This window comes from Myxocyprinus asiaticus, chromosome 11 (genome assembly GCF_019703515.2).
Source record: "Myxocyprinus asiaticus isolate MX2 ecotype Aquarium Trade chromosome 11, UBuf_Myxa_2, whole genome shotgun sequence".
Classification (NCBI taxonomy): Eukaryota; Metazoa; Chordata; class Actinopteri; order Cypriniformes; family Catostomidae; genus Myxocyprinus; species Myxocyprinus asiaticus.
In genome coordinates, this window is record NC_059354.1 from 10,468,409 (window position 1) to 10,481,480 (window position 13,072).

General features: G+C 38.6%; 1 protein-coding gene across 2 annotated transcripts in view; it reads left to right on the forward strand.

Annotated features, from left to right (window-relative positions):
• LOC127447750 (ephrin type-A receptor 3-like) overlaps positions 1-13,072 on the forward strand; it is a 168,225-nt gene that overhangs the window by 77,474 nt on the left and 77,679 nt on the right. For both annotated transcript variants that reach the window (XM_051709793.1, XM_051709792.1), the window contains exon 4: positions 8,628-8,783. In XM_051709793.1, the coding sequence (XP_051565753.1) occupies positions 8,628-8,783 (156 nt within the window). The remainder of the gene's footprint in view (positions 1-8,627; positions 8,784-13,072) is intronic.

Below are 13,072 nucleotides of genomic sequence, written 5' to 3' on the forward strand. Positions count from 1 at the left end.
AGTCATCATTTTGTAATATATGATAATTTTCCACCCTGTTTCTGACCATCTTTCTGAAAAGCTCGATTATTGCCTCAGCTCCTCCTTTAAACTTCAGTGTAAACGCCCTCTGTTATGATTGGCTAACAGTGTGCAGTCCCTCAAATTCAGCCATTTTTGAAACTCAGTCGGAAGAGAATAAACAAGCACCAAAACATTAGAAATGTCATTTCACAGTTTACAAAAAATGCATATCCAACACGTTGCATCCAAATATATTACACTATTCATCTCAAGCACAACTGTTAACATTCACACCCTGTCTACACCAGACGCTATAATCAATGATGCTGTCTACCATGGAAGCGTCCGTTGCGGCGCGTCACACCATCAATAAACAAACAGGTGTCCCATTCAATTTTGAGCTGGCGCTACTACTACAACACAAAGAAATGTTTCAGGAAGTTTGTGTCGACGCATCCGGTGTAGACAGCGTGTCAGCATCATAAACAATCATGACATTTGAAATATTAATGAATGGAACTGTTTACTTACGTTTTTGAGCGGGTCCAATAGTGTTTTTAACTACCCCATATCCTTCAGTGACAATTCCTTTTGTTTTCTGACTGCTTAACAAGATGCACACATCCAGTTTATCATCCTGCACTGAGGTACACATCTCCGGAAACAAATCAAAACGGTCATAGATGTCCATCTAGTGCATGTTTACATACACCAACAATTAAAAATAGTGCTGATAGGTGAATGAACAGTTTGTTGAGCAGTTTAAGCAACAAAACAACAGGAGCCACAGTAGCTGATGAAACACATCTTCTCTTCAGAGTTGAAACTTGACACCGTGTCTTTTAAAAACGTGCCAGATAGATGACAACAGTCAAAGACGTCTATGTGGTACATGTTTGTATACAAAAATAATTCAAAATAGTCCAGATGGGTCCCATTTTTTGTTCAGGAGCAGTTAGGCCACATACAGTAGGCCTTTTGTCCTTCTCTCTGTTTACAAGCCAAGTGAGTGGGGCCATTACATTTACATTCATGCATTTGGCAGTCACTTTTATCCAAAGCAACTTACAGTGCCCTTATTACAGGGACAATCCCCCTGGAGCAACCTGGAGTTAAGTGCCTTGCTCAAGGACACAATGGTGGTGGCTGTGGGGATTGAACCAACACCCTTCCACTTATCAGTTCAGTGCTTTAGTCCACTACACCACCACCACTGGACATGGATGCAATGATTTTAAAATAGGCATTGATGTTGTTGCTGTAGAAGCCGTCTTGAATTAATGAGTACCCCAAGTGATGTAGGGAAGTCACGGAAGTAGAGAATGGGGCGTTTTGGCAGCTTGGTTTCAATAAATGCTTTTATTGCATTGGGGATTACATTTTGAGTTCTGGAATTTACAGTATGCTTTTATAGTAGAATGACCTCTTATATGTCAAAATATCAAGGAAAATGTGATTCCTCATGACATGACCCATTTAAAAATGGCTCATAAAATGGGGTGTTTTGGTGACGAGGGATGTCATTGGTGTTGTTTACAAGGCAGGGTGTATTGATTCGGGGATAGCTGGCCTCATTCTCCTCTGAGAGCTCCATTGTAGAGGTTCCGGGACAAACAGAGGAGCGCTGATCACATTTCAGGCCTCTCTGAGTGCTACAGCTGAGCTCTCCTAAGTGCCTTTCCGTGGTTACAAATGGTCCTCTGAGTGAGGAGTGATTGCTTATGCGATCACAATTCGGACACATATGAGAATCTGTGATTTATGAGTGTGTATTTAAATGTGCATTTGTGCAAAGAATTTTGTTTGTGTATACCTCTGTTTGTTTATCCTAAACACATGATCACATGTAGCATATTAGCATGTTTCCAAGATGTATAAACTTTGGAACTTTATTTAGCCCGTCTCCACAAAGCTGTGGCTCGAAAAGTTTGGAACGCGAACTAAATTTGTCATGCAACTGAAATATGCTTGGGGGGGACTGTCAGATCTCTGGCTGTGCAGCAGTGCCAGGCAGGCATTGACCAAGGTCAAAGGTCATCTGAGCAGAGAGCTCTGAAGGTGTCAGTGTTGGCAGTGATTTGATTAACAGTGGAAATGAAACATATGCATGCGCTTTAATTGGGTTTAGGGCTTTTTCCCATGACACTCGCGTAGCCAGTCTCAACTCAGCATGTAGTGATAACATTCAATTGAAGATTTATAAAAGAAACAACTTCTGAAAGAGTATTTTAGAAGAAAACTTAATGTAAGAAACAAGCAGTGCAGGACAAAATATCACAGCAAAGACTTCTGATCTCTGATGGAGACAATTGGTTTACATATTACAGATGATGGTATTCAGTTATTGAGACAAATTGATTTGGGAATCATTCCAGATTTTGACAATTTTCTAAAATAATTATATATTTTGTTGTTTTCACCATCAGGGCATCGATCATTGTTGTTTTCATCGTTCCTTTTCGAGCAGCCATCGCGGGCCCCCCTTTCATTCCGGGCCCCAGTTCGGCTGTACACTCTGCACTGCCTGTAGTTACACCACTGTTCACACCACTTGACATTTTTAGAATTATTAAATCAAAACCTTTGTTAAAAAACTGTATACACATTTTTAAAAAGAAAATATAGATAGGTAACACTTCAGAATGCTTGTAGGGGAAACACGGCACTTAACAATAAGGTTGTAATCATTAACTACATTAGTTAAAATTAATTAACAATGGACAATATTTTCACAGCATTTATTAATCTTGGTTTTCACAAGTTCACTGGTTCAAATATTTGTGGAGTGCATTAAGGGAAATGGACCCTGAGATCCCCCTGGACTTTCTGACTAAAGCAAGAAATAGAAAGACAATTTGTATAGTAATTGGTATAGGCAATATTAAATGAAAAGGTGAAGATGTGGAGGTGGAGGGTTGCCGAAAAAATCCCAAGTGTGAGGGTAGCAGCTGCTTATATATCCTTGGGATATGATTGACAGGCCTAGATGAACAAGCAAATGTTAATTCCTACATATAATAACTTTAACAATAAAAGTTTGTATTAGTTAAAACAGTATGTACTAACATGAATGAACAATGAAATTATTAATTTATAAATGAAAAATGAACCAAGATTAATAATTGCTGTAAAAAGGTGTTCATTGTTAGTTAATATATGTAATAATATATGATGCCTTGTGCATTAATTAATGTTAAGTTGTAAAGTGTTATTTACTTTTATAGTGTTGTATATACTGTATATACTGTAGTTGAAATCAGAAGTTTACAAACATTTTAGCCAAATACATTTAAACTTAGTTTTTCACAATTCCTGATATTTAATTGTAGAAAACATTCCCTGTCTTAGGTCAGTAAGGATCACTGCTTTATTTGAAGAATGTGAAATTATTTATTTCAGCTTTTATTTCTTTAATCACATTCTCAGTAGGTCAGAAGTTTACATACACTTTGTCAGTATCTGATAGCATTGCCTTTAAATTGTTTAACTTGGGTCAAACATTTTGGGTAGCCTTCCACAAGTTGCTGGAATTTTGGCCCATTCCTCCAGATAGAACTGGTGTAACTGTGTCAGGTTTCTAGGCCTCTTTGATCGCACATGCTTTTTCAGTTCTGCCCACAAATTTTCTTTTGGATTGAGGTCAGGGCTTTATGATGGCCATTCCAATACCTTGACTTTGCTGTCCTCAAGCCATTTCACCACAACTTTGGAGGTATACTTGGGGTCATTGTCTATCTGGAAGACCCATTTGTGACCGAGCTTTAACTTCCTGGCTGATGTCTTGAGATGTTGCTTCAATATAGCCACATCATTTTCCTTCCTCATGATGCCATCTATTTCGTGAATTGCAGCAGTCCTTCCTGCAGCAAAGCACCACCACAACATGATGCTGCCACCCCCATGCTTCACGGTTGGGATGTTGTTCTTCGGCTTGCAAGCCTCACCCTTTTTCCTCCAAACATAACGATGGTCATTATGGCCAAACAGTTACATTTTTGTTTCATCAGTCCAGAGGACATTTCTCCAAAAAGTAAGATCTTTGTCCCCATGTGCACTTGCAAACTGTAGTCTGGTTTTTTTAAGGCGGTTTTTCGAGCGGTGGCTTCTTCCTTGGTGAGCAGCCTTCAGGTTATGTTGATATAGGACTAATTTTACTGTGGATATAGATACTTGTCTGCGTGTTCCTCCAGCATCTTCACAAGGTCCTTTGCTGTTGTTCTGTGATTGATTTGCATTTTTCACACCAAACTACATTAATCTCTAGGAGACAGAATGCATCTCCTTCCTGAGGGGTATGATGACTGCGTGGACCCATGGTGTTTATACTTGCGTACTATTGTTTGTACAGATGAACGTGGTACATTCAGGCATTTGGAAATTGCTCCCAAGAATGAACCAGACTTGTGGAGGTCCACAGTTTTTTTTTTCTGAGGTCTTGGCTGATTTCTTTTGATTTTCCCATGATGTCAAGCAAAGAGGCACTGAGTTTGAAGGTAGGCCTTAAAATACATCCACAGGTACACCTCCAATTGACTCCAATTAGCCTATCAGAAGCTAATTGGCCAATTGCCTAATGGCCTGACATAATTTTCTGGAATTTTCCAAGCTGCTTAAAGGCACAGTTAACTTAGTATATGTAAACTTCTGACTCACTGGAACTGTGATATAGTCAATTAAAATAATCAATCAAACAAACAATCTGTCTGTAAACAGTTGTTGGAAAAATTACTCATGTCATGCACAAAGTAGATGTCCTAAACGACTTGACAAAACTATAGTTTGCTGATATGAAATCTGTGGAGTGGTTAAAAAATTAGTTTTAATGACTTCAACCTAAGTGTATGTAAACTTCTGACTTCAACTATGCAGTACATATTATATGGCATTGTATCGATAATTTGACCTTAAAATAATTTTATGGAAATATTTGAGTTCATATTTAAATCTCTTGCATTTTGATTACGGGCTTTGGTTTCTTGGCAAAAAAATTTATATTTCTGATACTCTAGCTTAGAGGTCGACAAATAGTGGATTTTGCAGATACCGATAACTAAGGTAGTGGAAAAGGTCGATAACTGATTAATCGGCCAATAGTTTTTAAAATTGATTCATAGAATGGCAAAAAAAATTCTTATTCTTTCCTTACTATGATGGGCACAGACAAAGAGTCCTAAATGAATAAAACCACAGATGCAGTTTATTATTCAACCAAAATCCGAAACACAACAGGGACTCTTATTTTGAAATTACAATATGATAAAAAAAACTATCAGCAACTATCGGCCTAGATTTTTGCCGATAACGATAGTTCCAAAAAGCAACTATCGGCACCGATTAATGGGTAAAACCGATATAGCGGACTACCTCTACTCTAGATGAAATGTGCAATATTGCTAGTGTCTTGTTAGAAAACAAGTAGAGAAGCAGTAGACAAAAGTCTCCATTCTCTCTCAATTTAATGTAATTCCTGTTATAACAATTAAGGTATTAGAGATCTCATTTGTGAACTTTCCTATGGGAACCAGTCATAAAACAGCAAACCTGATTCCCTTAATGTTCTTGATATGCGATAAGCCTTACTTATGAATATAAGTAAATTAAACAGGCCAAAAAATAAAAGATATAAATTGCACAAGAAAAGCCATTTGGGTCAGTGAAGCAGGTGCTGACGGAAAGAAAGGTGCTCCACTTTCCATCATGTGAGTGCTTGTTCTTAACACCTCTTTAATGGAAGCTGGCAAGGCCAATGGCTCTGTACAACATCACAGCCTCATCTCTCCAAACCCTCATATGTATGACAGTGAAAAGCTATGAATGACATTACCCAAAGCTTGGCCTGTTCTTCCTCCACATTACACAAATGCTCAGATGTTGTGAGGACTGCCATCCAAGGCCATAGACTGTGTGATGTATAAGTTTGTGTGTGTAACAGGACATGTTAAGGTGGAAGCTTTTTGTGTGTGCGAGCTCAGGGGCTGTTATTGATTACACATGTGCTGTGAGGAGACATTGGGGCTCACTCCCGGTCTAACAGGCTCAAGAAGGGAGTGAGACAGCTACAGAGGGACACGTAGGTTATTTCTCATCCAGGCCTTCCAGTACACACTCCATGCACACTTGGTCTTAACAAGAACTCTCACATGCTCTCCCAGGAGTGCCTCTTAATCAGGATATGAGAGATGATCTTATTACTTTGTCGATCCTTTCTTTTGTTATCTTGACAATGTTTAATGGTGGGGCGGCTGAGTAAAACCAAAGCCCTGAGAAAGAAACCTTCGTAAAAGACAGAAAAATCACAGATGAGATCTTTTTAATATCTCATATTTTTCTCCTAGACAGCAATGAGATTAAAAGGAAAGCAAATGGAGACTTTTGTTTAAGTTACCTGCTTTTCAGATTGTTCTCCTGAGAAAGAGACTCTAGTAATCAAGTTTGATTTATTACACTTTTGCCACAGTATTGCCTCAATGAATGTGTGCAATTGTCATTTGAAATCTGTTTAAAGTCTGAATTAAACATAATCATGTGATTAAAACACTGAATCCAGCAGAAACTTCAGCATTATCATCAAATTTTGAAGCGCTTATGACAGATGTCACAGCTTTCAGGTCATAGTGATTGGCTGATGGCTGGTTTTGGAACCTAATCTGAATAAACTTTCTCAACTCTTTGACTCTCTCAGCCACTCCCAATGCTTGCTCTGTGGTGCAGTCAATCGGCTTTGATGAATTGGAAATGCCCGCTCAGCTCCTCTCACCCCACGCCAGTGACTCATCCATTCGCGCATGTCTGTGAGTAAGAGTGTGTGCCCAAAACAGGTTTGGTAGGCTGAGTTATTGTTTTATTAGTTACAAACCTAACCTGAACCCGAAGTCATGCATAAAACAAACTGACACAAACCCAGGCCGAAACCCGATAGGCTCGGGTTGGATTGCAGGCCTCTATGTTAGGATCACATGACCAGCTATTACTACTCGCTTTATCTCAGTAACTGCCTTGTTATTGGACACTTCAACTCCGTCATGACTATAAACAGTGAATTTCTACAATGACATCAGTAACTGTATCCATGCCGCTAGGTGTCGGTGTAAGTCCAGGACGACTGCCATGTGACCAGCACAACATACACAAAAAACTTCTGAGTGCATTTTTACTTGTATACCAACTGATTATAAAACATCGGTAATGACTCAGAAATATTAACAGAAGGAAAAAGATTGGTTGAGACTTCCTCAACTTTAGGTGCCAGCAGGCTTTAAAAGGTTAAATGAATTTAAATGGAGAACACTTTTATGTCTCATACATATGTCTTATGTCTCAACCTTACTGGTCCTTCAGAAAGACATCTCAAGTGTGTGTTTATCACATTTGGGACTTTGTGTTTTCGGATTTGCAGAGGAAACAGTGTGTCAGATTACATTTTCTGTAACATGAGCTATTTACAGCCACTTCATCAGGCTTGTTTTGCTCAGAGGAGAAGTGTGTGATGCATTTTAACCTGAATTGTAATGCATCACAGACTCTTCATGCCATCTACTGCTCACATTATATATAAGAGAACCTCTCAGGAGAAACAATAACCAATATAACTGATATTCTGGAAACTGCCTTCAACCCAAGAGGACCTTTATTAAGCGGTAAGAGGGTCTTCCACTGTATTCTCAGGGAAGCAGAACCTGACCTTACAGCTTCTAAAATAATAAAAAATTATAATAACAGTAATAATTAAAAAAGCTCAGTTTTCATGCTGTGAACATAATTCAACTGATTCCAAGAAGATCTTGCTGAAGTTTTGGATCACCAACTGTATCAAGTATTGAACCTGCAATAAGAGGGGAACAGAATACAGATCCCAGTAATTAGCCAGCTCCTTGTGATTTTTCCCCCTTAATTATGGGTAACGGGATGGGATCCTCATGAATAGGGGCGGAAAAGCTGATGAGCACAATTTAATAGCAGAGATATTTTTTCCATTTTAAGAGGTGTGTTTGCATAATTCATGCAACATTCACTGAGGGTGACATTAAAGGAGACTTATTTTTAAATGTTTTATCACATAGTTTGCCTTTAGCCCCCCAAATATTCTCCTCCCTGAGGAAAATGTTAAGTATCTACAGTATTTTGTCCCAGATGTTTATCTTGCAATTCTTTAGGAAAAAATTGAATAGAAACAAATGAGACCATTATAGAGCAGCCAGTCTAGAGCTATACAATTATTGTGGACATCATAGATCAGACAATTTCGTTGTGGAAGAAGTTGATGAGAAATGTTTGAGTTTTAGTTTTAAATGCTGACTTTTCAAGCAAATTTTGAGACATTTTTTATTTTATTTTTTTTTTAACTTTTTTTATGGGCCTCTTCCTGAAATGAGTATACCTCACTCTGCATTCGGCTCACATGTGTGTTTGGCCAAGCATACACACACCTGCTGTTGGTACAGTTATTAGTTTAAGTCAGTGCAGATGATTAAATGTCTTTCCATTGTGTCTGCCGATGCATATGGTCATGTGAAATGATTTGGTCCATTAAAAGTGGCAGCATAGTAATGGGGTAATGAATGGCCCTGTTGGCTCGAGTCTCCCAGTGTCCTAATTTATCTTCCCTCCTCTTGTTGTCTCTACAGCCTGCCGGCCTGGCTTCTATAAGGCTTCCTCTGGGAACGTCAAGTGCTCCAAGTGTCCCCCGCACAGCTACACGCACCAGGAAGGCTCAGTGCACTGTGGCTGTGAGAAGAACTACTTCCGTGCGGAAGAGGACCCCGCCTCAGTGGCCTGTACACGTATGTGTTCCATGCCATGCTTCAAATATCTAACCTATAGTACAAAAGTCACAGCACATTTTCTTGAGGGTTTATGCTTGTATGCATCTTGAAGGTAAACTGTGTAACTTCTGCATCACTTGTGGCACTGAACACAATTGCAAACGGTTTATTTGGGTAACCCACCTAGCTCTGCAAATAAGTGTACCATGTTTTAACGGATTTTTAGATATTTGTATTGGAAAAACAGGTAAAAAAAAGACAAATTAAGAACTTGTTTTGCAGTGAATAATAAGATTTGATAAGACTTGATTTCATCATTAGTGTCATGTTGCGTACCTTGAGATCAAACGACAATTCGACACTGAAATTATTTAAGATATAACATTGTCGAAAATGCTGACTTATCCTTTCAGGCCTCATTTATAACTTGCTTGACAAGAGTGATCATTATTGCAATTATGTAACACACTCCACCTTTAAGTGTAGGTCCGCAAACAACTAAAAAGGCACTTTGAAATTATCCTTGTGTTGTTTTACAGTTATTTAGACTACTTCAAGCACAGCACTTTCACTGATAGCGCTGCCCTCAGAAGAGCCTGAGTTTTTTGAGAGATGATGTTTGCTCAAGGATTGATGAATTTGTGTTGGCTCATTCTGACAAAGCTTCTGATCCCCCCTCAGCTCCCTTTAAGGATCCCGCTAAGAATAGCCTGTGTTTGCTTATTTTTAACCCTTTCAACCAATGGGCCTCATCGGGTTTGAACGGCGGAACAAACTAACCCATTCTCTTTATTGGAGAAGCACGCAGATGGTAGACAGATGCATGCAGCGACTGCCAAGCATTCCAAAACACATTATTCATAAATCATGGTATTGCTATCAGTGCTGATTCATATCACATAAATCCACCAAGAGCCTTATTGAATTCTGTGGCCAAGTTTAATAGGGTGTATCTTACATGACATGCAAAGTAGTCAGCACATTAGATCATAGGCATGCTCATGCAAGTTGCATTTTATTTTGGCTGTCAAAAGCAATATTGAGTATTCATTTCCACTTAAGCACTTATTACCAATGTTAGTTTAAGACTTTGATGGGCACAGTCCGAGGGAAAACACTTGAACAGCGTGTATGACTTTAATTTCTGCACTTCATACTGTCATAGCCCTGGAGTTTCTGCATTTATCTTGATAGAATCTGCTCGGATGCAAGCAATGGAACAGATACGCTTTAAGTGCAGCCCTGAGAGCGGAACTGCAATTAAAGGAAGATGATGCACGATATTATCTACAATAATTTCAGAAGGTCATTTTGAGTTCTTCAGAGATGTTTTTCATAGAGATTGCAACATATTTGTTTTGCGTGCAAGATAGTTCCATATAATTCAGGTCATGGTTGTGTTATACGCTCAGTTGTTGCATGAATTATTGCTTTGGAAAATTTACAGTTTATGTTGCATTATATGTTGTGTCAGAAAAGGTTGGCATTTAATCACTGTTGAATGTTTCAAAGTCATACATATTTATGCCTGTTTTTAGTACGTATAAATGGGCTTGTTTATTCCTGCCTGTCACCTCTTTATGACCTCATAAAGCCGATATTCTACAGAGTCTGACGTGAGGAAAATGGCAACAGCAGACATGTTATATAATTGTGCTGCTTATCAAACTCAATGCCAGAGATACTCACAATATGTAGTTCAGGGGCCACTTTTAGAAAATGTGGGCTGACCAAGGGCCAGTAGATAAAATTACCTGATAATTGTGGTGATTTCTAATTTGGTTTTACTGGAAATTTGCAGTAAGCTAAAATGTCTGCTTTGTTTCTCATTCATCATAACAGTCATAAGTGCTGGTCTGTCCTTAAAAGACCCATTTTATTTTCCATAATGTGGCCAATATGAATTTAACATGTAACTTAAATTTAATGTAATTTAGCATTATTTATACACAAATGTATGCAACAGTTTAGGAATCAGACCATTTTCTGTTAAATTGTCCTGTTTTGCTTCCAAGCTATTCTTTGGACATTTGGACATTGCTTTCTCAAATCTTTACTGCTAAATGAAACACACACAGTTTGAATTTGCCCTGATCGCACCAATCAGTGATGACAATGTTTGCAATATACAGAATATGATGGCAATCACTCTCTTTATATTTTCCTCTCCAAGCAAGTAATATTTTTGCAATAGGCAGTATTTTATTTAAACATTGTAGACAACATTTGTAAAGAAAAGTAAAACTAAACATACACAGTTCAATTACAAGTTGTTTAAATAAAAATAATATATATATATATATTAAATAAATGTAGCCTATATTATATTAAAATAGACTATAAAAATATGTTTAATAATAATCATAATCAAAAACTTGAACTGACCCAAACCCAGTCCAAAACCCAACAGGGTCTAGTAGCAGACCTCTTCTATAAAACCCACACATGTGACTGCATGTACTCTGTTAATGCGGCAAGTTGTGACATTGTTTGGCAACCAAAAATCAACCTACAGTTAGGATAATGAACTAAATTACTTGGCAGAAGATTTTTTATTTTTTTACAGATTATTATTTACTCTATATTGCAACAAATGTGACCATTTATGATAATATTTTTGTTGCTGCCGTTTTATAAAACCAATCCGCCAAAAGAGATTTTACCACTGTTAACTAGGGTTTAGGCTCCTGCTTTGCGCCATGCCTAAGAACACAGTTTTGGTGGTGGCGTAGTGGGCTAAAGCACATAACTGGTACTGGTTCAATCCCCACAGCCACCACAGTTGTGTCCTTGAGCAAGGCACTTAACTCCAGGTTGCTCCGGGGGTATTGTCCCTGTAATAAGTACACTGTAAGTCGCTTTGGATAAAAGCATCTGCCAAATGCATAAATGTATGTAAATGTAAACACAGGTTACCATAATAAAGTCACTTATACACACAGACTTGAGTGGCTGATTGCTTTATTTTACACCCATTGCAAGTGGGTGAGGTGGCACAGCATGACGAAATCGCTTGCATTATAAGCACTTGGAGTGTAGGCAACTTTGTTGATAATAATGGGAACACACGTCTAGTTTTTTGCATTTGTCACATCACTTGATGTCAGTGTATACAAGTGCAGTGTTTTTTGCAGAGTAGATAGGTTTCGTTCTCTATAATAGGAGCACTCAGACTTGTGGCAACGTGTTGTTCACTTGTAGTACAGACATATTGCAAGTTAGTTCTCAAAATGTCTGGATTGTAACGACTGGCCACACTTTGAGGATACCTGCCTTATGCAAACATTTCCTGTATGTCACAGACTGGATTTCATGGCCATAGGTTGTGTCTTCAAAATCAATCAAAATCAAATCACTTTATTGTCACACAGCCATATACACAAGTGCAATGGTGTGTGAAATTCTTGGGTGCAGTTCCGATCAACATAGCAGTCGTGACAGTGAATAGACATATACCAATTTACAATAACATCAAATTAACACAGCACAATTTAAACATCTGATATACACATAATTACACTCAACAATATACAAATAATAACATACACTGTACAGTATACAATACGCACTATATAGATACACATTATTCAATAAAAATAAAAAATAGAAATATATAAAAAAAGTATATATATATATATATAGAATGTACAGTATTGTACTGTATAGACTTTCAGACTGTCAGTTGATAGTCAGTTGTTAAGAGAGAACATAATATAATAATAATAATATAATTTATGACAGTCTGGTGTGAGATATAAGAGTAAGGGTAATAAAGTGCAGTGCTGATGTATTTTGATCGTGGGAGATCAAGAGTTCAAAAGTCTGATTGCTTGGGGGAAGAAGCTGTCATGGAGTCGGCTGGTGCGGGTCCTGATGCTGTGATACCGCCTACCTGATGGTAGCAGTGAGAACAGCCCATGGCTCGGGTGGCTGGAGTCTCTGATGATCCTCCGAGCTTTTTTCACACACCGCCTTGTATGTATTTCCTGGAGGGAGGGAAGCTCACCTCCGATGATGTGTCTGGCAGTTCGCACCACCCTTTGCAGTGCTTTGCGGTTGTGGGCGGTGCTATTGCCGTACCAGGCGGAGATGCAGCCAGTCAGGATGCTCTCCACAGTGCAGGCGTAGAACCGTGTGAGGATGTGGCGGTTCATTCCAAACTTCCTCAGCTGTCTCAGGAAGAAGAGGTGCTGATGAGTCTTCTTCACAACGACTTCAGTGTGGATGGACCATGTGAGTTCCTCAGTGATGTGGACACCCAGGAACTTGAAGCTGCTCTCTCCACCGGTACTCCATTGATGGTGATG